General features: G+C 40.1%; 1 protein-coding gene across 3 annotated transcripts; it reads left to right on the top strand.

Moving 5' to 3' along the window:
- The first annotated feature begins 53 nt into the window (after nucleotides 1-53).
- Nucleotides 54-13,441, top strand: tfdp1a (transcription factor Dp-1, a). Of its 3 annotated transcripts, none has more exons than XM_056232996.1 (12): nucleotides 54-165; nucleotides 2,939-3,024; nucleotides 3,107-3,173; nucleotides 3,344-3,447; nucleotides 6,293-6,414; nucleotides 7,723-7,888; nucleotides 8,039-8,185; nucleotides 8,413-8,481; nucleotides 8,566-8,717; nucleotides 8,821-8,987; nucleotides 9,072-9,150; nucleotides 12,846-13,441. In XM_056232996.1, the coding sequence occupies exons 2-12, from the start codon at nucleotides 3,013-3,015 to the stop codon at nucleotides 12,985-12,987; spliced, it is 1,227 nt and encodes a 408-aa protein (XP_056088971.1). In that variant the 5' UTR covers nucleotides 54-165; nucleotides 2,939-3,012; the 3' UTR covers nucleotides 12,988-13,441. The 3 variants fall into 3 exon arrangements, with proteins under 3 accessions (XP_056088971.1, XP_056088972.1, XP_056088970.1); XM_056232997.1 differs by lacking the exon at nucleotides 54-165 and adding an exon at nucleotides 1,398-1,470; XM_056232995.1 differs by lacking the exon at nucleotides 54-165 and adding an exon at nucleotides 1,412-1,584.
- The last annotated feature ends 14,546 nt before the right edge of the window (nucleotides 13,442-27,987 follow it).

Here is a 27,987-nt window from a genome sequence, read left to right as displayed (position 1 = left end):
TCCGTACCACGCTTCTCCAACGTCATGCGCATTACTGCCCAATCAGATTTCCCGTGGCGTAGACACCGCCAAGCTCAGTTTTACAGACCCAGAGAGGGAGCAATTTCTACTGTGTGCGCTCCTATTCATTCAGCACTAGACAGTTGAAGGCGTATGCAACCGACCGTAAGTGAAACCAGGGGGGGCTTTGAGTCCACGTACACAGCTTTGACCGATATTTTCTGTATCTATAATTCATCATTGCATAAAGGAGCTGTCATTTATCTGCGTTTGAAAATAAGATAATTTGGCATGCAATAACTGCGTCTGCCAGCCAAACCGGTCTGTAACCTCAGCGTGTATCTTTATGTTATTATACATAATGGATTCCATGATCGTTAGTCTGTTAACCGTTGGTCCGGATTAATTATCACTTATGTGAAAGATCGAAACGGTCTGTCTCAAATGGCTTGTGTTAGCCAACAAGCTAACCCATGTCAAGTGCTTCTGTCAGTACCATGCAATAGGAAATCCGCACTGATCTTCAGTGATGGTTGGCCATTGCACGGAAAAGCACTGGTATACAACACTGGACGTGTAGTAAACAATAGTATGCAGATCCTAGGTTGATTAAATTAAAGAAGCGGAGATGACCTCGATTTGAGTGGAAGTTAGCTTACTAGCTCGCCTGGTCGCTAGCTTAACCTCTTTATCCTATGTTCGCTCTAAAGTGTTTTTGAAATACTTTTGCGAAATGGAACGGTTAGGCTATTGCTAATTGTGCATAACCGTGAGGGGTGTAAGAGAACTAGATTATAAGTAGTTTAGGTCATCATAAGGACCTGTCACATTAGCTAGCAAGCTATTAAAGCATCACTGCATGTTGGCTTTGCTTTAGCTTCCATGTAAAATGGCTGCCAGGCATTAAACCAAAACCACCCTGCTTGTTAAATTAGTTCTGATGACTTGTTAAACAAGTGTGCTCTATTTTGATAGGTTATTTTCCATTTTTGAAGGATTTTCAGTAATCTAAACTCATGCTGTGGTGAAGCAATGAATTCTGTCACCCTCCAGCACTATAGTGTTATGACTGTGTTGCCACATTTAAAGATATCTTTTTTTAATATACTGTGCTTAAGATAAACTGCAGAAACTCTCTATAAAACATTTAGATAATTTTAATTCCTTTTTGAAAGCATGCATGATGATTTCTCAGTTGCCATGCGTCTTTTATGTGCATGCATCTAACATCCGCATCCATTTTGGGTTTTATGAATGTGCCATGATCTTAGAATCAAACATCTCCCAAATGCAAGCTCGTTACAAAAGCATGATCAGTCATTGCTAATGAGATTTTATTTTTCGTATTATTTGATTTATCTTTGTTTCCTGTTTGAGGGATGGGGTTCAGACCTCCTCTTCCTCTGTCCTCTTGCTAACTGGCTATGCCAACAAAAACAGCACCTAAGAAGGCAAAGGGCTTTCAGGACTGTAAGTTCAGAGGAAAGTTTACACACTTCATTTCCAGATGGCCATTTAAGTACGATCCGTTCGCAAAACGGTACGAGCAAATGCACAATATCCGACCTCATCGCATTTAAACAGGTGGGGTACGTTTTGATCACATTTAGAACTGGGTTTCATTCCAAAACGTGTTTGAAAGGCAGCTAGCTAACTGGGCTAACACGCTTTATTATAGTACTTCTCCGAATGTGCATTATGTTTAGAGCGGAAAACATAAACGAATAAAACGGATACTCGTTCTGCTTTGTTTACATGCTTTTTATAACTTAGGACAGTGACCATGAATATTTTCTATATTTTAGGCCCATTGCTTTTGCTAAAAAAGTTACTCAAAACGACAGGAACTGTTGCATATGGATGGTTTTAAAAAAGATTGCATGCGGTTTTTGAGTGCACGTGCTGAAGTTTTGATGTTAAAGCGATGGAAAGATTCGTCGAGGTCTTTGTCTGGTAATATAAGCTGCATGAGTGCTTTGGAAGCAAATCGGCGGGCCTCGTTTTCATCACTTATGGTTGTCTCTCAAACCTAGTGAGCTTCCTACCTAGACCGCATTTTAAATAAGCAAACTTAAACCCTTTTAAGTGAATTGCGTGTCAAAGAATCCAATTGTCTTTGCATTCACACTGTGCCTAGGCTTGAAAGTGGGCTCGAAAGTAGGCTCAAGTCTTATTTTAGTCCACTTTACCTGTGACAGGGTGTCAGTCCATTTCTCATTCTCACTAGCAAGAGTGCTGTTGTGTGGAATATCCGCATACGATCAGAATAGCTGATGATATTCACTACTATAGCATGATTGCAAGTATGATGTTGCTCTTTATACAACAATTCAAGAAACAAATAATTAATATTGACTAACTTGAGGTTTAGACATAATGGGCAGTTTGATGTTCCAAACAAAAATACTAAGAGGTGAGGACCCCCTTATATGATTGTAAAGTACTTTGGGTGTACAGTAGTACCATAGTAAAGCGCAATACAAATGCCTCATTTCAATCCAAAGCATCAAGCTTTGTATGTTTAGTAATATTTAGTTATATTTTAGTAATAACTGATAATAATCATCCATTAAAACATCCTGATGACCCAATGGTGGTTTTCAAACATGCAGAGTGCCAGTGTCACATTTTCTTTGAGTTATTTATTGTGAAAATTTAGCAATTTGGATGATTGCTTGTTCGCAGGGGGTTTAGGCACGAAGACAAAAATGAGGCCTACTGTAAAAAGACCCAGCCACTTCTGTTCATAGATCAAGGAACCACCTAAAACTGTGAGATGTACTTGTTTGAAATCCCATTGATCTTTGCATCTTATGAAATGAAATGTAAACTTTCCTCATTAGTCACTTTCTCTAACAAAGATTTTTGTTGTGTCCTTGGTTACAGTCTTCGATTGTCCTTGGCTCTTTTGCCTAACCAGTTTTCAATTCTGTTGCAGAGTCATTTTGTTGTGGAAAATTGGCTCAGGTTTTTCAGCTAGACCAAGCATCTATTTCCTCAGCCCCAGGGATCATGGCCAAAGATGTGAGTATTCTCTAGCTCTATTAGATGTAATCGACTGAAAATAGTGTGAGTCAATGAGTTTGAATGGTCATCTTCTCCACAGGCTGGTCTGATTGAGGCCAATGGGGAGCTGAAGGTTTTCATTGATCAGAACTTGAGCCCTGGCAAAGGTAAGAGGAACATTAGAAGTTTTTCAAGATAATAGTGCACTGCATCAGCAGTTGAATTTTGATATTCAAGGACGTTTGACCTTACAGTAATGCTTTACAAACACCCAGACACCTGCTTGACCTTATATAGCACTGCATTAAGATGTCTTCTGTGAATACTACCCTTGCAGGTGTGCTGTCTTTAGTAACGGTGCATCCACAGTCATTGACTGTTGGAAAACAGCTTTTGCCAAAAACACTGGGCCCTTCCAACGTAAACATCGCACCACATATGGTAAGATTTAAATGGAGTTTGGTCGCATAAACACTAAAAGGGATAGGCTGGATCACATAGCCGGCATTTACACTGCAGGTCTTGATGCCCAATTTCGATTTGTTGAGTATTTTTTTGACGACCATCTTACATCTTCTTTTAAAAGTGACCCATATCTGATATCTGCATTTACACCATGGTGAAACAACCCAAGGTCTACGTACTGACCCAGTAAAGCTTAGGCCGAATAGGAAGTAAAAATAGCGCGTTTTGCAAATGCAGACGAAATGATAATACAAGTGGTTGCTTTCTCCACCATCTTTAAAGGTCAACAAAACATTGGTCTCTTAAGGTGGAGGAAAAAAGGGCTCTTATTGCAGCCTGGGCATTGAAAAGATTCATGATCACGGTTGGTTCATTCGGCACCATTGCTTTTTCAATGATGTACATTCATTGATGGGAATATCAGATCTGTCCACTTACATGGCAGACACAAATGTACGTATCGGATTCATATTCAGATTTATTTCCTCATATGAATGAGGCCTGAAACCGATCTGAGAATATTGAAATCCATGTGTTTTTTTCGTGGGTAATATCTGATTTGTGCCACATGGGAATTGGGTCACTTGATCCATGTAATGTAAATGCAGCCATTAGCCTTATTCACATCCCATGCAATTCCAGTTTTTTTTCAGGGTTCTCCTGTCTGTCCTCAATGTTATTTAGCCAATGCTCTAATCGGATGTTTGTTCAGGCATTGTGGACAATGTCTAGTTTATCACTTACTGTAGTAATGCCAAGTGCAGGGCTCAAAAATAGTTGATTTAATATATTTCATGTAATGCTTTTCTGTTTGCCCTTTCAATATTTTCACAGGTCCCACCCCAAAAAATAGCACTATATACTATTGTTCAAAAGTTTGGTATCAGTAAGATTTTTTTTAATGTTTCTGAAAGAAGTCTCTTATGCTACCAAAGCTGCATTTATTTGATCAAAAATACATTTAAAAACGGTAATATTGTGAAATTTGATTACAATTTAATAACTAATGTTTTCTAATGTAATATATTTTAAATGTAATTTATTCCTGCCTGTCATGGCAATGCTGAATTTTCAGCAGCCATTCAGAAATCATTCTAAAATGCTGATTTGATGCTCAAGAAACATTTTTATTATTATTATCAGACAGTGTTGAAAACATCTGTGCTTCTTAAAGGGATAGTTCACCCCAAAAAGAAAATTTTGTCATTATTTACTCATCCTCATGTCGTTCCGAACCCGTAAGACTTTCATTAATCTTCGGAACACAAATGAAGATCTTTTTTTATGAACTCTGAGAGCTTTCTGTCCCAAATAACACCTTGACGCTTCAAAAAGTTCATAAAGATATTGTAAAACTAATCCATATGAATTGAGTGGTTTAGTCCAAATTTTCTGAAGAGACCCGATAACTTTACATGACGAACAGGTTTAATTTAAGCTTTTATTCACATATATAAATATTCAAGTTCAAATGAACAGCTCATTATAAATGTCTTTAATGGCACTTTTGATCAATTTAACGTGTCCTTGCAGAATAAGTGTTAATTTCTTTCAGCAAAAAAACAACAACCTGACCCTAAACTTTTGAATGGTAGTGTATATTTAAGGTTCTTAAAATTATGTGCTAGTATATAGCAGTATATATTTTTCACTACAACATTTTACTTGCAGAATAGCCCTTTTACAACTATAATGTTGCTGTTTGACAGCTTTAACCATCATTCATGGCAATTGAGCAGAACATTACTGATTTAATATTCCATCCATTTTAATTTAACCATCATAAGTCATTCTTGCAGTTTCAGCAAAGCAAGGCATAAGACACACACATATATATCTATATATATTTTACGATCAACAAATGTTAGAGCTTTGAAACTAAAAATCCCAGGCATTAGCAAAATAGGACAAGTTGCACTTTCGTCGGCTGGCACAAAACTCTCATTTGGGGCCCTGCCCATCAGGCTATTTTTATTTTTGAGCCCTGCAAGTGACTCTCGTTTACAACAACTATGAGTAGCTAGGCGTCAGAATGGGAAGAGCTAATGGAAAACTGGAAAAGTTCCTTTAACCCTTTTAGTGTTTTACGCATAGCTAGAGTCTCAGACGCTGCTTGCATTGTGCAGGATGCTGAACAATTGCCATCTCCTGAATGAAGAAAGAGAATTACTTGAATTCTGATCTGACAGTTCAGGCTGAAATAGATTTCCAAGAAGGGTTCTGTTTAGTTTACAGTTTTTATTAATCCAGATGGAGCAATTCACAGTAATCAGTGAAGGAGTGAGGTATCTCCTCCTCAGGGATAGGAACAGTTGTGGAATATGTATTCTGTCTGAGCCTGTAGCTTTGTGTTTTCAGCTGCTTTAATATATACAAGGAAGGGATGCAGCTTTCAATTAGGGGACAGAATCAGGGTTTGTCAGATGTCTTCCATGTCAGAGACTGAAACGGGCTTCCCATAACAACTAAAAAATGGATTTAACTCATTTAGAAAAGGGGAATTGTTGGCTCCTTTAACTGACACTTGCTGTTTAGCCACCTGCATATTCACAGCTGCTGTTAATTCCTTGCCATATGTCAGTGAGAATAGGAACTGTGTCATTTGTGTAACCAGCATAAAAAAGAAATACATTAGCTTGCATTTGTCCTAGCTGAATAAATGTTTGCCTTCCTTAACATCAGTGTTAATAACTCTTTTAGTTTAGATTTTCATGATTGTAAAGATGTTTAATATCATACTTCAGTATATAGCATAATTTACTTTTTTTTTTATATTATGTTTGCTGTATTATCTTGTAACCTGATTGTCTCTCTATCACAGCTCATCAGCACACCTCAGAGGCCCAGTGGCTCCAATGTGATCCTAATGAACAGCCCACACACACCCAGCTCTCAGTTTATCACCCAGAGTCAACCATCGGAAGCCTCTCCGTGGTCTTCGGGGTAAGTCAGCATACTACTTTATAACGTTATTGCATTTCTCTTTCTGGAATAGATTTTGTGGTTCCAGGTGCTTTTCTGTCGTTAGCCGCTTTTCTTCTGTAGGGCCAGTGCGACTCAGGTCTAACAACGTTCTGGGAGTAGCCAATACCCTCGGACCTTAAGCACAGAGGCCCAAATCAAGTTGCGTTTCCAATGTCGTGCCAGTAGCCCTGCAGTGCTACCCTAAAACCCGCCCTTAACACGCCTACATAGAATGACGTCACGCAACCCCACCGTTTCACCAGCTGACTGAAAACTAGCTAGATTGCCAAATGAGCGTGACAGAAGCGAACGTTTGGTCTTTAGTTAAAGACTTAAGATTCCAGCATCGCTATTTGACGAATCATTTACAATAAAGCAATCTTGAGGTATTTTCCATGAACGTGTATTTATTATCGCAATGGTTATATGCAATCATATGGTGATCAGAATACCCATCGGATCGAAAGTTATTTCAAACATACGCTGGTGTCTGAAAGTGAGTTTTGAGCTGAAATTTGTTTAAAATATCTTAAATGTTAAAGTTAGCTGGTAGCCTGGTATAATAACATGGGAAATGAGCAGCGGTGTTGAGTCTCTGCTCCACCTTTGTTTATGTCCACTCCTAAGCCCCACTTTGGGCCAGGGTATTCGGCGGGCCATAAACCCCTGGCCTTTGGCCCCGGGGAAGCCCTGATGAGGCTCAATCAAGCCCCAGAAGTGACTGAAACGTGACTGGCCCTCGCACTAGCACACTCGCTTTTTGACCCGACAGTGGAAACGCCTCTTGATTTCTTTGGATTTGTCTTTAAAAAGAGTTAAATGGTCTGTGGTGGTCGCCTATAAAAAAAAACGACAATCCACATGTACACAGTTGATTACATAATTGCAATTAATTATAATAATAATAAATTGTATTTGTAAGGGGCTTTTCTTATACTCAAAGCACTATGCAAGAAAAAATGCAACTAGTTAAAATAAACAAGTTGATAAAATTAACTTAGAATTATTATTATAATAATATAAAAATATAACCGTTTTTACAGTTTGTTTTCATGGGATTAATCAATAATATAAAAACTATTATTTGGCTATAAGTTCGCCTTATATTTAAAATCATAGAGAGAAAAATATTTGCTTTCCTAGAAGTACCATGGTACCACTACAGAACTTTTTTTTTTATAATGGAAATTCCTACAAAGCAGCAGCAAACCATTTTTTTTTATTTTTTTTTTAATCATGATGTTAAATATCATGCAATAATTTGGTTTTTGTCTGGCTTTTCTTCAGGAAGAGGGGTAAGAAGGGGGAGAAGAATGGGAAAGGCCTCAGACATTTCTCCATGAAGGTTTGTGAGAAGGTCCAGCGGAAGGGTGTCACAACCTACAATGAGGTTGCTGATGAGCTTGTGGCTGAGTTCAGCTCTGGTGATAATCATATCTCCCCTAATGATGCGGTAAGCCTCTTCCTGTGGCCAGACATTGATCCACGACTTTGTTTGTTGAGTGCAGAAGAAGTGCAGCTTTTTAAACCGATTAAAGAGTTGCTTTTTCACATACATCCCATAATGAATAGTGCTTCACTTTCTGTGTTTGTTTCTTCTCAGCATGTGTATGACCAAAAGAACATTCGACGGCGTGTGTACGATGCGCTCAATGTGCTGATGGCCATGAACATCATCTCCAAAGAGAAAAAAGAGATCAAATGGATTGGCCTGCCCACAAACTCTGCTCAGGAGTGCCAGAACCTGGAGGTGGGTGCACTGGTCCTTTATTTCACTAACCTTTTTTGAGATTTCCTATTAGACAATTAGTAGGGCAACTACAGTAGTCAACATTTGGAGTGGATCAAAACCTTTCCTCAAAGTTGTACGTGAATTTTGAACAATACCCTGTTCTTGTCTGAGGACAACTTTGATGAACTTTTTTGACACAGTAGTCAACATTTGAAGTGGAGTTTAAACTGATTGTGTTTTTTAAGGTGGAGAGGCAAAGACGTTTGGAGAGAATCAAACAAAAACAGTCGCAACTTCAAGAACTTATTTTACAGGTCAGAAGTTGCTCTTTTGTTTTATAAGAATTATTTAATGTTGATGATGAACATTTGAAAAGTAATATATTGTTTCAATTGCAGCAAATTGCCTTCAAGAACCTTGTACAGCGGAACCGCCAGAGAGAACAACAGACGAAAAGACCCCCACCCGCCAACTCGGTCATTCACCTGCCCTTTATCATCGTCAACACCAGCAAGAAAACAGTCATTGACTGCAGCATCTCCAATGACAAGTATGATCTCAAAAGCCAACCTTGTGGGCTGTTGGTGGCATGTCTGGCAAATCAAAGATCCTCACTTCACACACCTTTTCTCATTACTTCCATTTGTGGTCAGGTTTGAGTACCTCTTCAACTTTGATAGCATGTTCGAGATTCACGATGACATTGAGGTTTTGAAGCGCATGGGCATGGCTTGTGGTCTCGAGGTGGGTAAGTGCTCCGCTGAGGACCTGAAGACTGCCAGGAGCTTGGTCCCCAAAGCACTGGAGCCCTACGTCACAGGTTAGTGCCAGTTGGCCACCCCATCGAAGTTTATGTGATCAAAAGATCAAATGTTTAATTTAATACTTACTTTTTTGCATGCAGAAATGGCACAGGGGCCTATCAGTAATGTCTACATGACAGGGGCTTCATCTGCTAACGGAGGCCGCTTTCATGTTGGGAGGTGAGTTTCTGTTGTGCCCCTTTTAGTTGTTCATTAATAAAATGGATGGAAGTTGGAAGCAAGAGTAGTTATTGAGTTAGGTTACACAATGATAGTTTCCAGTCATTCACTACCATTCAAAACTTTGGGCTCGCTAAGATTTAAAAAAAAAAAGTCATGTTTATTCAGCAGTGATACAATAAATTGTTCATAAGTAGATGATCTATTTAAAATTAATGCTATTCTTTTGAACTTATTAATCAAAGAATCTGGGAAAAAAACTGATTTATAAGAAATGTTTCCTTAACACCAAATAAGCATATTAGAATTCTGCAGGATCATGTGGCATTAAAGACTACAGTAATGGCTGCTGAAAATGCAGCTTTGCCATTTTTTTTAATGTATAAAAAATATAAAGCAGTTATTTTAAACTAGTAATATTTCACAATATTAATCTTTTTTTGTGCTTTTGTACAAATACAAGACTTCAAAAACATTTAAAAAATCTTACTAACCCCAAGCTTTTGAATGGTAGTGTACCTGTACAATATAGTGACCACTGTGCACTATTTAACCTTAGGCCATAACCTGGGATGCTTTGACAATTCTTCAAAGCAAGTTGAGTTCAATTAAATTGATGTTTTCTACTTGAGATGATGATAAATATAGTTCTGGTATTACTTTTGACTGTCTGGTTAATTAACAGTGAGGGGAAATGGTTCTAATACCAATCTCTTATATCCTTTTGACCTACAAATCGTACAATCTGAGGGTTCACTGATCAGGAATTAAATTTTCAAGTAGTTCACCCAAACATGCTCTTTTATTTTTCATACAATAGTGAACTGAGGCGGACACTTTGAAGCTCCAAAAATCTTAGGGTACCTTAAAAGTAGTCCATAATAGTTAAAATGCACTTTATTCTTCTATCTGATTGCCATCTGATAACTTTGTATGAGGAATGGATGTGGAGGGGAATATGTGGAATAGATTAAGTCAATAATGGCTTCAATTTTGGCCACAAAGCTATCAAAAGACTTGGAATATAGCAAGCATGCTCTACTATGGACTCATGTGGGTTTTTTTTTTTTGATTTGTGGAGTTTGACTGTCCGTCTGTCCCTGTTCACTTTCTTTATATGGATAAGAGCATCAACATTCAGCTAAATTTCTCTTTTGTGTAATAGGGCTGGGCGGTATGTTAAGTTTGTACGATATATCGATATATATTTTTGAAACGATATGGAATGAGGCAATACCGTTTATATCGATACAGTAGTTTGATACGAGCACATCTGAAAAATAGCGGAGGACGCAGTTTGAGCTGCTGCAGTGAAAGTACATAGTACAATTTGTCCTAAACATGTTAAATTAAGGGCTTCAAAATAACTGGTAAGATATAGTTAACAAGTTTAAAGCAGCTTGTCCTGTCAGATGCTCTGACAGATTCTGTTGCTGACTGACAGATAAATACTTGCGCTGTTTAATGCGTTTGAGATGTGGTGCTTTCCTCAGTGCCTAACTTACATTTCACAGGTATATTCTTCATCTGTAAATGTTAGAAAGTCAAACAAATATGTCCATTTCACTGTCAGGAGAGGACGAGCCTTCTGCAAGTGAATCTCCGCTAAAATTCAAGCTTCCGTGAATAAGCTCCGCCGCACGCATGCGCGCCAAACAGACGGAGCACAATAGAATAGTAGCGCAATAATTCTGTCTAAAATAAACATATTGCTAAAATGTTTGTTGTTGGAGACAATATATGTGCCACATGTGGAATTTTAAACCAAGTATATTTTTATGAAAGTGACCATTATAATGGGGTAATCAAATGCACGCTAATATAATTAGTTTGTGCTTTTGTTTTTATTTTCATTTTTAGTTTAGCCTTTAGTCAATTTAAAAACAAAAGCATCATTTTTAGCATTTTGTTTTTAGATTGTAATGTTAGAATGCAATAAAGCAATAAGCCCCGCGAAGCCGTGTTTTACTGTGAATTTAGAATGGCTAAGGGGCGTTGTTAGGTTCTAGATTCACTGTAAAACACGGCTTTGCGGGGCTTATTGCTTTTATAAAATGGTTACTCCATAAAAATATTCATTTTAATATTTATTTTATTCATAAAATGACTAACACATTTATTCCTCCGCCAAGCAATGTAGTTCCAAAGAGGTTGCCAAGCAAGCAACACATGCAGCAAAAAAGAATCACAAACGGCAGTTGCGCAGTAATACCAAAGTCCTTTTAGGCAAGTCATGCCACTCGGCCGCCATCTTGGCAACGCCTCCGGGCAGCTATTTCGGACTAACAAGACCAGGCTCCTATCTAAATGAATGGGCAGAGAGTCAGAACTGCACTTTCACTGGTCACCGGGACATAAAAACTGCATGTATAGAAACAGCAGTAAAATATGATAAAAATCGCTGAAAAGGTTTGATTACTTTGCCTCAAAATAAGGTTTAAAACGTCTTTTTCCCCACAGGTTATACTTTTACTACGCATACGCAAGGGTTCACGACACCAACTTCATTTACGTCTCTATCCAGAATGCTCTACAGCACATACTTAGAATGTAAGGTAACATATTTGTGGTCGATTTAAAATGTTTACTACTGTAACAAGGTTCAGATGTTATGGGAAGGAGGCGGGAACCGGCGAACATTCAACCATTTTAAAAAATAAACAAATACAAAAATGTAAGTATGCCAGTAGCCCCGAACGACTGCTGGCCACACAAAACACAACATAAAATCAGGCATGTTCCTCTCTTGATCTCCACTGTCGTCGCTCCTCCTTTTATGCTTCCACTCCTCCGTCAGTAATCACGCCATCGGCCTCGTGCCGCTCTCTCACGGCCCTCGTCCTGCTCGCCACAACTACCTTGGTAGTCAGGTGCCTTCGCGTTGTTATCACCCTCTTCCATGTGGATTCCATCTGATCTTGCACACAACACCATAGCACAACACAACTCGCTGTCGCCAAATCGTCTCCGCTGTCGCAAACCTCAACTGTGTGCATGCGTCAGTGGAACCAGACGATAGGCTTAAATGTTTCCCGGCTTGACTGTTAAAAGCAGACGATTGGCTTTCCAGCGGGAGGGGCGGTACATGTGCATACAACCGCCATCTTTGATATTACGGGTTTTCCCTATATAATTGTATTGAGGATTGAGGAAGTGGCATGTCTCTATATAAATTGTCTCTGGTAATACTAATGTAATGTGGTCACAGGTGTATGTTTGAGTAATTTCCAACGACAACGATTTCCAACAACCAATCAGAATCAAGGACCGGAACTATCCGTTTTATAATGTGATTTTAACCACCTTTTTGCACATAATATATTGCATAGCCTACATAACATTCACTATATTTGTAAATTGTTTCCATATCCTTCAATATCAACATTGTTTGTAGGATATCATTGGGCAGGATGTGAAATATTTTTTTTTTTAATAAATACAGATTTTCTTTATCCAAATACAAAAACGTATAAAGTACCGAGATATATATCGTATATCACCATTTAACCAAAAAATACCGAGATATGATTTTTTTGGCCATATCGCCCAGCCCTATTTTGTAAGTCAGTCATACGATTTTGTATTGACACAAGGGAGATTTAAATAACTAATTTTGGTGAACTTTCCCTTTTAAAAGAGTTAGTCTATGTGTCTTGTTTTTCATCATGTTTCCCTTTCATCCGTTTCTCTGACAGTGACGGTGGGGCAGACGGCACGATGGCCTCAAGTTCTAACGACTCCCACTACAGCGGCTCTCGGGTCGAGACCCCCGTCTCTTACATGGGCGAGGATGATGAGGACGATGACGAATTTGACGAAAACGATGACGAGGACTAAGCGCAGCCCTCATTCAACCTGTCCATCATGCACAAGTTCTTCCAGCTGCCATATCCGAGGATTGATCAACCACATCGTTCTTTTTACTCTTCTGCAACTCACCATTTCCTTCACTCTCTGTCTGAGAAGGGCATTGAAGAACACAGGCTTTAATGGGATGAGTTGTTTTTATCCTCGTCTTTCTGAGCTCAGGACAAGCACATCATCCTAGGCTGTGTGTTTTGCCTGCTGGGAATGATAGTTTTCAGCTGAAGGACTTTGCTGAAGTTTAGAGGTGTCACTTTATTCCCTGTTGCAGCGCTCCTACTGGATGTTATCCGCTCTGTTCTGCGTGACCCTCTGAAACCTTCCCTCCTGAAGAAAACCCCTCTTGCGTACAGCCTTGCGTGCTGTTGAAAAATGTTGTGTGGATCTCTGTGTGAAGTAGTTCTCTTCTGTTTTTGAATGATCTTTTTTTTTTGTGCTGGCTTGATTCGCATTCTGATGATTCGGAGACTAATGAATCGAAGAACCTACAAAGCCGGCTGCTATTTTTTTGCCCCATGGAGGGCAGGTCTTTGGATGTGAACTCTTTTTTCGTATGCTGACCTGATAATTTCTTGCAGGCTTTTTTTGTAGAATCTCCTCCCGTGTGTGTTCGGCTCCTTGGCGTTCTGCAGAGCGCTACTTTTTTGGAGGACTCTGAGAAGTCAGTCGTTTTGTTTGTTTTCTTTTGGTTTCCGAACTTCATAGGCCAACCTGTCCTAGAGACACCGGAGAAACTTCAGTACCTTAAAGCAGTTATAGGAATATAAAAATGCTTTGTTTCTTAACCACATGATATCAAGATTCGTTTCTCAGTAATACCTTGAAGCGTGTACGATTATTGTTGTGTATTAAAAAGATATGGTCTTTAGGTTTCTCTGGACTTCCCTTTGAAAATTTCCTTTAAAAAACGGAATCCTTGTACTGACTCCTCAAAGTAACTTTTCTGTAATCTAATATAAGTTTCAAATTTAAATATAAAGAATGTTTTAAGAATTCAAACTCATTGTGTTTATTTGCGACACTAATGTAATACTACTAATTTCAATAAACTTTATTTTATATATGTGCCTAGTGTGACTAGATTTGCATTCAGGAATTTGACATGGCATAACATTTTCTAATTCATTGCTGTTTATATGACCTCATTGTATTTGAGTATTTGTACTTTTAGCATTCACTTGCCACACCACAGCACATAAAAACGGTGACAATATCAGGGAATGTTAAAGGTGCAGTGTGTAACATTTTTGAGTATCTATTAACAGAAATGCAATATGACATCCATAACTATGTGTTCAGTGGTGTATAAAGTAGGGCTGCAACAACTAATCGATAAAATCGATTATAATCGATTATGAAAATCGTTGTCAACGAATGTCATTATCGATTAGTTGGTCTGCTTACGTCACGGGGAGCGTTTACTGGTGATTGGTTGAAACAGGCCAATCATGATGCGGCACACACCGCTCTGTCCGCTCTGTCGTGCGCGCGTGCGCTACACGGTTTGGAGTCTCTTCTGTCTCGCGTGCCGCTCTTGCTCGCACGCTCTAGATTCAGAGAATTTGAACCTGGTTTGAACTAATTTGCGGGAATCAGGGAGCCGCTATCGATATGCGGGAGAATCCCGGAACTTCCGGGAGACTTGGGATGTCTGTTGTCTCGAGCATCAAGTTGCGCAATCAGTTCGCTCGCAACATAAGTGATGGATTAAAATAGCGCTACCGCAGAAATCAGGTTATTAAAACGGTGTTTACAACGTGAAGCACTAAATAAGGCAGTTATTAACAGCAGCAGTAAAAGATTTTTTAGTCACTGTAGTCAGTGGTTTTCAGCGAATGCTTGTGCACTAATGCATAATTTTTCCTGTCCTTTTAATCAAGCCTGTTAGCTTGCTGTGTACCTCCATTCCATTCTCTTTTTATAGCATTTGTCTATTATTAAGTTTTAATTGTTTTACAAACGCGATCTACTGCGGCTCTACTACGTTCACACGCTTGTTTTCAGTCTTTCTATATTTATTTGATCAATTTATCCTTATAATTAATTGAATCTTAAATAAAAATTAAATGAATTATATATTTTTGATGTTTTTGGTTTATATCTTCACATCTGAACAACATGTCTGTGTAAATTTGTTTTTAACAAAAATGATGTTAAAGCATAATATGTTGTATATAATTTAGATTTTTTTTTTTTTACATGAATCATGGTTGTCAACTTGCCATCAGCAATTATCATTAAAGTCCCTGTAAAGGCAATTTCAAAAAAAAAATTCTAAACACATTATAAATGTTAGAAATGTATTGCTAAAACATATTACAAAGACTGTGAACTGTGAAGTACTGAATTGTGGAGTTAGATCGTTAAAAGTTTTTCACCATTGCTATTTTCCGGATTTTCTGGGCGGGGCTAAAACAGGGCTCGATGACGCACTGGAGCCCCTGAGCTCCTGGACACGCCCCTACTTGATGACGCACTGAGGCCACTGAGGCTGGCCGCTCCTAACAATATTATAGAGCACATTCACATCAGTTTGCCGCTCAATCGCGAGTTACTGTCAGTACTATTATTTAGTGATGGCCAAATGAAGCTTTTGTGAAGCACTGAACCACTTGAGCCAATTGGTTCGAAAATGGGTTCATTACTCGAAGCTTCAGTTGCAGCGACCTCTCCTGGTGAAAAGCAAGGCTGCAGTCAAATTAATCAGTGAGCAGTATTGGAGAAACTACTTTAGTTCTGAAGCATCTTTGCTAAGATCACCCTTGGATTTTTAACTATATTTCCTTTGAAAACTCTTTGATGCACATGTAACCCTAGTAATGATACCCACTATATTACAGCTAGGGTCTGGGTAAGTATTCGTTTCACTCTTATGATTACCTATAATAATCACATGTATTCCATTCCCTTCAGCAGCAATAAATACTATTGAATCAAAACTTGTCTTTCGAGTTTTTTTTATGTTTTTGAATGTGAAATGTAATAAAGTAAAATATGAAAATTCAAAACATTCTTTTTAAATAAAATGAAATGTTAAATTAAATAAGTTTAAAGGATTTACAATTTCAGAAAATAAACTAAACACTTATCTCCTAAGTGTTAAACACTCTCAAAAGTATAAATGTTTAACTCAATCACACAGTATTCAAATAGGTATACTCAATGAATTATTCAGTAATATAATTCAAAACTCACTTAAATGGGACCACATTCATGCTCTCATTCACACACACACTCTACGTTGCAGGCCTGATGTTTTCCCGAACACGATGTGTCCTGCGATATGACGATGTCGATGACAGTGCGCGTGAGCGGCTGTCACACTCTCCCGCGGTGCAACCCTATGGATGCAACAGAGGAACTCCGGGCTTTTCCGGTCACCCGGAGCGCTATCTGTTGTGACGGCCTATCCCTCGTTGCCAGAGGAACTCCGGGCTTTTCCGGTCACCCGGAGCGCTATCTGGTTCGCCTCCCGAATGTGATCGGCTCGGTGCTCACGCGAATCACCTCACGAGCGCATGGAGTGAAATCCAGGACGAGTATCACAAATATTTGCTAAATAAAGTTCTTATTAGCAAAGCAACAAAACTAATGACTGATTAAGTCTGTATTTACGGGACTATCGTGTGAAAATACCAATACCTAGCCCTCACAACTCCCTTCTCCTCGTCCAACTCGTCTCCCTTCTCCTCGTCTTCTCCTCCTTCCCCCCTCCTCCAGCCACGCCCTTCCTCTCGTCAATAGCGTCATACGTGAGTACGTAAACAAGATATTAAACATTAAATAATATTATATATAATTATATAACTATATACATACAAATGAAAACACTGTAAAGGCACAGAATAAATAAAATATACAGATACAATGTAAATAAACATATTACTTAATTTAGTGTCTTTAGACTCACCGGACTACACCCTCCCCCTTCTAAATGTTTGAGGTCCTCATCAAACTTTTGGGACTTTACAGGTGTTTAATTCTTTTTCTCTCAGGTACTCTACTGCATTTAGGGCAAGTAGCAAGAGGGTGGCACCACACAGTGTTACAATTACTTCTCCTACCCTCTGCAACAAAACTGCAGTGCACTGGCATACCGCGGGTAATGGTATATATTGGGCGGTTTGTAGATTTACCTAACTCATCATAACTGAGTTTTACTACAGGCTTTATTTCTCTTTTAGACCTAATTTCGCTATTGGGCTCCAGACCATTTGGATTATTTTCACCGTCAGGTTCTTCAGGAAAAGGTAAGTTATTCCCTTCTACCACTGGAGTGTTAGGTCTTTCAACTTCTTGTGTTGTTTCATCATCCTGTCTTTCCCTTTCCAGAGTATCACTCATCCTCTTTGGCTCAGAATATTCAACAAAGTGTATTACGTTTCCCTCACTGTTGACACTTTTTGTTTCACTCTCTACAGGAACAGACACTCTTCTTTCCTGTAGAACAGACCTCAGATTCTGGGACTCTGGTAATCTTCGAAGTTCTTCCAGACTTTCCAAAGGTATGTATGCATCAACATTCTCACAATCTGAAGATAACTCATCCTCTTCATTCCTTCCCTCAACAGGTACATCAGTTGTTCCTGCTTCATGTAGAGGAATTTGTCGATGAGCCTGGGACCTTGTCACTGGTCTCTGAGGTACTTTCTTTCCCTCTGTCTCTTTTGGCATTCTCACTAGGTATCCAATAGGCAGAAGATGATTTCTGTGCAGTGTCTTGACAGTTCCCTTACCTTTCTCGGGTTTTACACGGTAGACAGGTAAGTTTGGCATCTTACTGACAACCACATACGGTAAGGAACTCCATTTGTTTCCCAGTTTGTCCTTTCCTGCAACTCCTAGATTTCTTATTAGAACTCGATCTCCTTCTTCAAGTATTTGATCTCGAACTCTCTTATCATGAAGTCTTTTGTTCTTTTGGTGGCTCTTGTCTGCAGCATCTGAAGCTACTTGGTAGGCCCTTTTTAGGTCTGACCTTAGCTTAGATACATATTGCCGGTAATTTTCTGCTTCGTCTTCAGATAAGACAGAGAAACAGAGATCAATTGGGAGTCTTGCTTCTCGTCCAAACATGAGAACATAGGGGGAATATCCGGTTGCGTCGTTTCTAGTACAATTATAAGCATGTACTAGTTGACTGACATGCTGACTCCACTTTTGCTTCTGAGACTTGTCAAGAGTTCCAAGCATCGACAGCAAAGTTCTGTTGAACCGTTCTGGCTGCGGATCCCCTTGAGGATGATATGGGGTCGTTCTTGACTTTTGAATCCCCAACATCTTCAGCAACTCATGGATTAACTTGCTTTCGAAGTCTCGTCCCTGATCCGAATGTATACGTGCCGGTAATCCGTAATGAACAAAATACCTTTCACATAACACCTTGGCAACAGTGAGAGCTTTTTGGTCTTTTGTCGGAAAAGCTTGAGCGTACCTAGTGTAGTGATCAGTAACTACAAGGATGTTGAACACTCCTTTTGAATCTGGCTCCAAGGACAAGAAATCAATACAAACAAGATCCATGGGACCATTGCTGGTGATCTGCTTCAAAGGGGCGGCTCTTTGGGGTTGTGTCTTACGAAGAATACACTTTCCGCAGTTCTTCACATACTGGTCAATTTCATGTGACATCTTCGGCCAATAGAAACGATCTTTTATCAAGGCAGTGGTCTTATCTACTCCTAGATGCCCATTTTCATCATGCAGAGACTGTAAAACCATTGTCCTATACTTCTGCGGTAAAACAATCTGACGACACTCTTCCTGTTGTTGTCTCTGTACCACACGGAATAATAGTCCTTTCCTTACTACAAGTTTGGATCCTTCTTTCTGTAAGAGGTGTACTTCAGGATCGTTGTCCCTGGATAATGAAAACAACTGCCCTTTTTCCACAGCCTGTATCACAGGAGAAATAGCAGGGTCTTCTTCCTGAGCTTTTATTAAGTCATGGGAACTCAAATGCTCAAGGGAACCAACGTCTAGTCTGGTGGGAAATGCATAGCATTCAGGTATGACTTCAGGGGACACTCCCAACTGCTCTACACACTTTTGAGTGTTCGTTGTTTTGCACAGTGCCTGAATACCAGAAGGTGATATTTCTTGCCAATCTTGTTCTTCTGCAGTGGGAGAAAAGTTGCGCGACAGAGCATCAGCATCAATGTTGTTTTTTCCAGGTTTATACTGTATGTTGAAGTTGTATGTGGATAGGGCCGCTAACCACCGGTGACCAGCTGCATTGAGTTTTGCAGTGGTAAGTATGTAAGTAAGTGGGTTGTTGTCTGTTCTTACTGTAAATCGTGCACCATACAAGTAATCATGAAATTTGTCTACCACTGCCCACTTGAGTGCTAAAAACTCAAGTTGGTGGACAGGGTAACGCTGTTCCGATGCCTTCAGCTTGCGGCTGGCAAATGCTACTGGCCTTAAGCCTTCTGGGTACTCCTGGTTTAACACTGCTCCCAAACCATTCAGGCTGGCGTCTACATGCAGAATGTAGGGTCTGGTCGAATCAGCAAATGCCAACACAGGTGCGTTAGTGAGACAATGGATGACTTTCTGGAATGCCTGGTCACATTCTTCAGTCCACCTGCCCCCAAAAGCTTCAGACTCCTTGTAGTACATCCCTTTGTTCTTTACTGCTCTCTTGCCATGCTGAGTAGGCGGATATCCCTTGGTAAGCTCAGTAAGAGGTCTGACTATAGCGGAGTAATTCGCTATGAAGCGCCTGTAGTACCCACAGAATCCCAGGAATGATCTGAGGGATTTCAAATCAGTGGGTATCTTCCATTTGGTCACAGCTTCAACCTTTGCTGGATCAGTGGCAATACCCTTCTCAGAAATTATATGCCCCACATATTTTACCCGAGGTTGACAGAACTGACACTTGTCAAGTGAAACTTTTAATCCACTTTCTTCAAGTCTATCTAGGACTTTTAGCAGACGTTCTTCATGTTCTTCTAGTGTTTTGCCGAACACTATGAGATCGTCTAAGTACACAAGTACTTCCAGCAGATTCATGTCCCCTACTGCCTTCTCCATTAATCTCTGGAACGTAGCAGGGGCTCCAGAGATTCCTTGCGGCATCCTTTCAAACTGATAGAACCCAAGCGGGCAAATGAAAGCGGTCTTGTCTTTGTCTTCATCAGCCATCTGGATCTGATAATAGCCGCTCCTTAGGTCTAAAACGGAGAACCACCTGCTGCCCGTAAGACAATCTAAAGCTTCGTCAATCCTCGGCACTGTGTATTGATCTGGGATGGTTCTAGTGTTTAGGGTTCTATAGTCGATACACATACGCACCGTCCCATTCTTCTTTCTGGCCACAACTATGGGGGAAGCATATGAACTCCTGGACTCTTTGATGATTCCAGCGGCCAACAACTCATGAAGATGACGGCGTATGTCATCGATGTCAGCAGGTGCAAGCCTACGGGATCTCTCCCGAAACGCTGTGTTGTCATTCAGGCGAATGTGGTGTTCCACTCCTTTAGCAGATCCCACATCCCATTCATGGAGTGAAAAGACATTCCTTCTCTCCGCCAGTTTTTGGGATAGTCTGTCCTTCCAATATTTTGGAATCGGCGAATCTCCAAAATTAAACAAGCATGGATCTACCGGTGATCCTCTTATTGAATGGTCTTTCTCCACAGTGGTCGCAACTTCAGTGGTGTATCCGTGCGCCACCACTGAACCCACTGGAATACAAACTTCTTTCTGCGATACATTCCTCAGTAACACAGGAAATCGGTTCACTTGGATCGCTGATGAGGGAATGATAGTAGGCTTTACTAGAACCTCAGCAGGACTACTGGAAGTGGACGGTTGGTCAACAACTAAGATGCTCTTGTCAATGGATTGCATCACCTTTACTTTGCATGTAGCTTGACACTCACTCCTTGGTGGAATACTTAGTGGACCTGGACCTGACCAGTGAATTTCAGCCACAGCATCTTCGGGATTTGTCTGTTCTCTGGCTTCCATTTTAAACTTCTTTGACTTCTGAAGATTTACTGGCATTGTGCGAACAATGTCTACTCCAGCTGACTCTTTACAAAGCTGGGCTAACCGCTGGAACATACTGGCATTGGTACCGATGAGTAATGGAACCTGTTTGGGTCCATGAGGCTCTGGACACACTAAAGCCAACACACTGATGGATTGTTGCACTCCTGTCAACTTCTCCGGAAATTGCAGCTCTACTTCCACATAGCCTCGATATGGGAAACTGGAATCACTCAAGCCCCATACAGCTAGTCCAGAAATGGGGTGAATTGGAGTATCAGCCAGGTATTGGTTATACCATTCTTCAAAGATAATGGTTACCACCGATCCACTGTCCAGCAAAGCTTGACAAGGCGTACCATTTACCTTCACTGGAATAACAGAAGATGGTCCCACTAGTCCTTCAGGGATACGGGTTGTTGGTTTGACTTGAACCGCACTTCTCTTCACAGAACAGTTATGTTCCTCCTCAGGAGCCTCCTCATTCCTCTGCTTTCCCCTAGCTTTTCGCAGAGATTGAATGAGCTTCTGAATCACTTTCTTCTCATTTACAGGAGCTTTGCATTTGGAAGCAATGTGCCCGTCACCTCCACACCTGTAGCAGAAGTAATCATCTGAGTTTTTAGAATATCCGGGTACTTTTGATCGAGTGAACTTCACTGAACATGCTTGGTTTCCCTCTGAAGAATTTTCTTTCTCCACCTTAGATGTTGATTGCACTGCCATCACTTTCACTTGTTGTCTGAGTTTTTTCACTTCTTTCTTCAGAGCTTGTATCTCATAACTTTCATCAGTGACCTCTGACACTTGCTGGCTTTTATGTTTCTTTTCATCAATCACATTATCCTTTGACTTAACGGTTAACTCTGCCACCATAGTTTGTAAGTCTTTGATCTCAGTTGCAAGTTCTTGAAAGAATGGGTCCTTGATATTCTCACGTCCAACATGCACTTGACGAACTGTTGGATTAGACTTTCGTCTTTCAGCTTCTCGTACCTCCTCCTCTCGAATCTCATGTAGTAGATCTAGAAAATCAGGTGGGTTACTCTTTCGTTCCCGTAGCCGTAACTGAAGCAGCATGATGTCAGACTGGGTGGCTCCTCTGATGAGCTGCTCCAGACGTGCTTTTCCAGCAGACCGGGTTGGTAGCCCTCCTCTTTGCACAACTCTGATCAAGATTTTCTCAAGTCTCCTCAGAAAATCCGACAAGCATTCACCATGACGTTGCCGTAGTGCTCTGAACTGGAAATACAGATCTTCACCGGACTCTGAGCTTCCAAAAGCACTTTCAATAGCTGCTAAGTACTCTTTGGGAGATGCTTCAGCATTGGTAAACCTTACCGCTTGGATAATCTCCAAGGCTGGTCCACGCAAACTCTCCACAATCCTTAACTTCTTTTCTTTTCCGGAACGATCACTTTCCTCAACCATGAGCATTGCTTGTTCCATCCAATTCTCTAAATTATCCTCTCCAGCCGGAATGGGAGTGATACCTGAAAAGGTTCTCAGCCGTCTAAAAGAACTGCTATCACTTGAGATTTTGGTGGTTTTAGCAAGCAATTCACCCACCGCCCTGATGATAGACTCAGGCGTAGAAGCATTTAACAAGTTAGTTGAACTTGATCCTTGATGTTCTTCTCTTAGCCCTGATTCATCAGGCGCAACGAAACTTTCTCCTTCTCCATCTAAAGCATTATCCTCCATTCTGTTAGCACTCAGGATCCATGGGTCTGATCCATCAGCAGGCAATACATCAAGAGGAAGTCTCTCTGCATGCACCTTCTCACGACATTCACAGAGCACTATCAGAGACTGTGATTCTTGGCTATACATCCGTCCTCTTACCCTGACTCTTCCAAGGGCTTTGATAGAATGCATAGCGTCTTCAATTTTAGAAACATCTGTCTCTTCTGGAATTCTACTCACAATGATGGCATAATCTGGATCAATGCCTTCACCTCGACACCAACTTTTCAAGTCAGGGACTGAGATAGGGGTCTGCAAATGAGCCATAGCTAGAGCTAAACTGTTTCTTTTTACTAGAAAACTTTAAAAAAAAAATCTTTTTTTTTTTTTTTTTTTTTTTTTTTAGGCTAATGCTGCTGTAGTAATAAGAGTAATGGATCCCAGCGGTGCCTCCATTTATGTAACCCTAGTAATGATACCCACTATATTACAGCTAGGGTCTGGGTAAGTATTCGTTTCACTCTTATGATTACCTATAATAATCACATGTATTCCATTCCCTTCAGCAGCAATAAATACTATTGAATCAAAACTTGTCTTTCGAGTTTTTTTTATGTTTTTGAATGTGAAATGTAATAAAGTAAAATATGAAAATTCAAAACATTCTTTTTAAATAAAATGAAATGTTAAATTAAATAAGTTTAAAGGATTTACAATTTCAGAAAATAAACTAAACACTTATCTCCTAAGTGTTAAACACTCTCAAAAGTATAAATGTTTAACTCAATCACACAGTATTCAAATAGGTATACTCAATGAATTATTCAGTAATATAATTCAAAACTCACTTAAATGGGACCACATTCATGCTCTCATTCACACACACACTCTACGTTGCAGGCCTGATGTTTTCCCGAACACGATGTGTCCTGCGATATGACGATGTCGATGACAGTGCGCGTGAGCGGCTGTCACACTCTCCCGCGGTGCAACCCTATGGATGCAACAGAGGAACTCCGGGCTTTTCCGGTCACCCGGAGCGCTATCTGTTGTGACGGCCTATCCCTCGTTGCCAGAGGAACTCCGGGCTTTTCCGGTCACCCGGAGCGCTATCTGGTTCGCCTCCCGAATGTGATCGGCTCGGTGCTCACGCGAATCACCTCACGAGCGCATGGAGTGAAATCCAGGACGAGTATCACAAATATTTGCTAAATAAAGTTCTTATTAGCAAAGCAACAAAACTAATGACTGATTAAGTCTGTATTTACGGGACTATCGTGTGAAAATACCAATACCTAGCCCTCACAACTCCCTTCTCCTCGTCCAACTCGTCTCCCTTCTCCTCGTCTTCTCCTCCTTCCCCCCTCCTCCAGCCACGCCCTTCCTCTCGTCAATAGCGTCATACGTGAGTACGTAAACAAGATATTAAACATTAAATAATATTATATATAATTATATAACTATATACATACAAATGAAAACACTGTAAAGGCACAGAATAAATAAAATATACAGATACAATGTAAATAAACATATTACTTAATTTAGTGTCTTTAGACTCACCGGACTACACACACGCTAATGCTGAGCATAATGTTCTATTTACAAATAAAAATTGATAAATGTATGTTTTGTGTTATTTAGGAGAGAGTGCTGGGAAAATATGGCATAGGTTGGGTGTGCTTGTGTAACTATGGCAGGGGGTGATTTTTGGGATGGGGAACACTCAAAGATTTTTATTGAGGTACATTATTTTTTCAACAGTTTTTGGACTGAGTCGGTTTCTTTTTTTGCTCACAACCTCTCCAGACTTGGAAAACACTCGCTCACAAGGAACAGATGATGCTGGCGAACATAACATTTTTTTTGCAAGATTAAACAGATGAGGGTACACATTTTTATGGTTTTGTACATTGTACAATTGTACATTGTTTAGAGTGGTTATAAAGACTAAAAGGCGCTCAAAACTGTTTCAACCTATCACCTGTCAGAATCGAGACGCGCCGTTCCAGTGAATCACCTGATTGGACCGCAAACCAGTCAGATGATTCATTCAGGCAATGAAGCACTTGCTGCTTCGGACGTCATATGTCACATGATTTTTTTCGCACCAAAGCAAGCTTTGAAGCAGTGGTTCTCTAGGTTTGTAATTCAGGGTTTCGAAGCACGTATCGAAGCTTCAGCGTCACACTGCCATCACTACTATTATTAGTAACACAGCCTACAGATTGCTAGCTAGCTATGCCTTCGTCACGGAAATGCGTACTACCTGGATGCGATCACCGGATCACGTACAAAACAGATCGGTGTCCTTGTTTAAATTTCCGAAAAACGATTACATCAAGAAGAAGTGGATTAATTTTGTGAAGAGCCAACCTTGATGGAGAGCTGAGGATCACCGCCAAAACCCGCCTCTGTAAGTAATCAATACACGGGATAGTTTTATAAACTTTCGTCGGAGATAACTGTCTGGGATTCACTGATAATCCGCTGTTACTGGTGAATGGGGCCGAACTGACTCCCGCCTCAGCCTTCATCCTCCCGTCGCGCGGACAACTGGTGCCATCATCGGCAGTGCGTGCCCACCGTGCGAGCATCCATTTCGGCTGTAGAGTTGAGTGTGGCGAGTCGACGGCAGCTTTCCCGCGAGTGGGCGTGGTTTCAGCGCAGCCAGTGGACACGCCCCCAGCGTTTGAGAGCAGAGATTACTGCTCATTTTTTCAAGTTTTTGATAGCTTATTTTTTGTACTTGCTGGCTTTTTTTATCATTCAAATTTGGCTGGGTGGCTAATAACACATTTTTCTGTGGTGTGACAAACTCAAAACACATACTAAATTTTGACTTTACAGGGACTTTAAAAACAATGCAAATATTGATATTAGTAAAACTCAATGTTTGGCTTTTGCACTTTTTAAAGTACACTTTTACAGTACACATAAATAGCCTGATTTAGGGGTTTATTTAGTTATAATAAACAAAACAAAAATAAAAATTTAATTGTTATCCGATTAATCGAAAAAATAATCGTCCGATTAATCGATTATGAAAATAATCGTTAGTTGCAGCCCTAGTATAAAGAACTTACTTAATAAACCGTAATGTTTTATTACCTTAGAATGAGGCATTTATATCTAAATAGAGCTGGTAAGTCCCGCCCCTTCCGCTTACCCCGCTGGACCTCTAGGTTGAAAAATCGTTAATGCAAGTGAATGAGAGAAAATAATTATTTTCTAATCCCGTTTGAATTTTGCAATGAATGTGAACATATGTTGTCTGTGAATTTTTTATATAATTTTTCGTGTAAAGAATGCTACAATTTAGCGGGTAGAATTTTCATACGGTTAGACTTTGTGTGAGAGCACTTTGTGGACTACAACTCTTCGCTGCTTTCGACGCGTTTGATATACGTCACCACCACTAGCACACGGATCCCGCTAAACATGCCTTTGTTTGAATGGTGACATTTGGGTACAAAACACACAGGCATCTCGATCTAATTCCTTAGATTATCGCACCGTGATTTGTGGAGGGAAAATGTGTTATGCGGTGACGTCACATATGCGACGTGTAGTCTTTCTCGTTATGTCTATTCCACAACTGCTAGCCAAAGAATCATACAATATACTGTCAAACTCGTTACATGAGAAATTATATAAAAAAAAATCACAGACAACATATGTTCACATTCATGGCACAATTCAAACGGGATCAGAAAATAATTATTTTCTCTCATTCACTTGCATTGACGCTTTTTCAACCTAGAGGTCCACTTGGAGTTTTACGGATGGGCGGGACTTACCAGCTCTATAGGCGCGGGAATCCCCTTCTACGAAGGTCGCCATATTGTGACGTCATGTTTCTACAGTAGCCGAACGCGAACAAACAGAGCTACAGACCGCGTTTCGTCACTACCTTGAAAGAGAAGCCGCAGGAAGCTAGAAGAAGCTAGTCATAAACACCGTGAGTAGTGACTTTTCCCTTGTCAGTGGTGTAAATATGTAGTTGGATTGTTTCATGTAACTTAATTCTTCTCCCTCGCTGTGTTATGGCTTTGCTATGTGGGGATATGTGCTGGTTAAGTTCGTGAGACAGCTGATTAGTAGGCTACTCTTGTCATTGACCGTAAAACAGTTACAGGAATCACCAACCCGTCGATCTTGGAAGCATTTTAAGTCGATCGAGTTTCCAAAATCAGAAAAAAAAGCCTCTTGTGTGTGTAGTAAGTGTGTCTAGGGAATGCGGAGGCGCGCGCGCTGTTACAATCACGTCATTTTTGCCGCACGCACCTTTGGGCTCATGCGGACGCGTCGAGTTTAAACAAGGCTTTACGCTTTAACCAGCTCAGCCACAGTAACAGCTCATATTAGCCAGCTAAACTTTTACTACCCTGTTAGAAAAAATATATAGTTGCATAGTTTCATGTGGTTCTTCTCCCTCGCTGTATTATGGGTTTGCTATGTGGGGAGAATGTGCTGGTTACGTTCGTGAGACAATCAGCTGATTACTATTATTATATTATGTATTAAGACCCTTGATCCTCACCTGAAACTTTATCCATGATGTGGTTTATAATGGACTGTGGTACAGAAACTTGGTTCACGCTGGCTATTCTCTGCTGTCTCAGACGACGATGTTTGTCCCATTTTAGCCACCGTAGCTTCTTCGAAAGGGAGGGGTGAGCGGTGGGCTGAGCCCTTAGTGTAAACTCGCAACCGAACCGCTAGATGTCGCTAAAAATCACACACTTTAAAGCTGGAAAAGTCAGGGAATTTTCTGTAGTAATTATTTTTCTTGAATATGCTCTCCTCTGACATGTTTTATTGGTTTGATATTTTTTTAAATAATATAGTTAGTTTGTCTCTCTATTAGTGGAAAAGATCATTTTAGTCGTGACAAAGTATGAAAGAAGGGTCCCTGTGCAATCCAGAGTCAAACCCCCTTCAGGACTTTCCTTATTTATTTATTTTTATGCTGTTTGCAAAGGCCCTAAACAAGTCATCTTATTCTCTGAGTGATCTCTTCCATGAGCTTGTCTGTTTCAAAGCTACACTACTGTTCAAAAGTTTGGGGTCTGTAAAATTATTTTGGAAATGTAATTGATTCCTGTGATGGCAAAGCTGAATTTTCAGCATCATTACTCCAGACTTCAGTGTCACATGATCCATCAGAAATCTTTCTAATATGCTGATTTGGTGCTCAAGAAACGCATCTCATTATTGTCAATGTTGGAAAACAGTGCTGCTTATTTTTGTGCAAACTGATGCTTTTTTTCAGGATTCTTTGAT

Source organism: Rhinichthys klamathensis, unplaced genomic scaffold (assembly GCF_029890125.1).
Source record: "Rhinichthys klamathensis goyatoka isolate OS25496 unplaced genomic scaffold, OSU_Roscu_1.1 h1tg000358l_1, whole genome shotgun sequence".
NCBI classification, from domain to species: Eukaryota; Metazoa; Chordata; class Actinopteri; order Cypriniformes; family Leuciscidae; genus Rhinichthys; species Rhinichthys klamathensis.
This window is presented reverse-complemented; position numbering and strand designations above follow the sequence as displayed.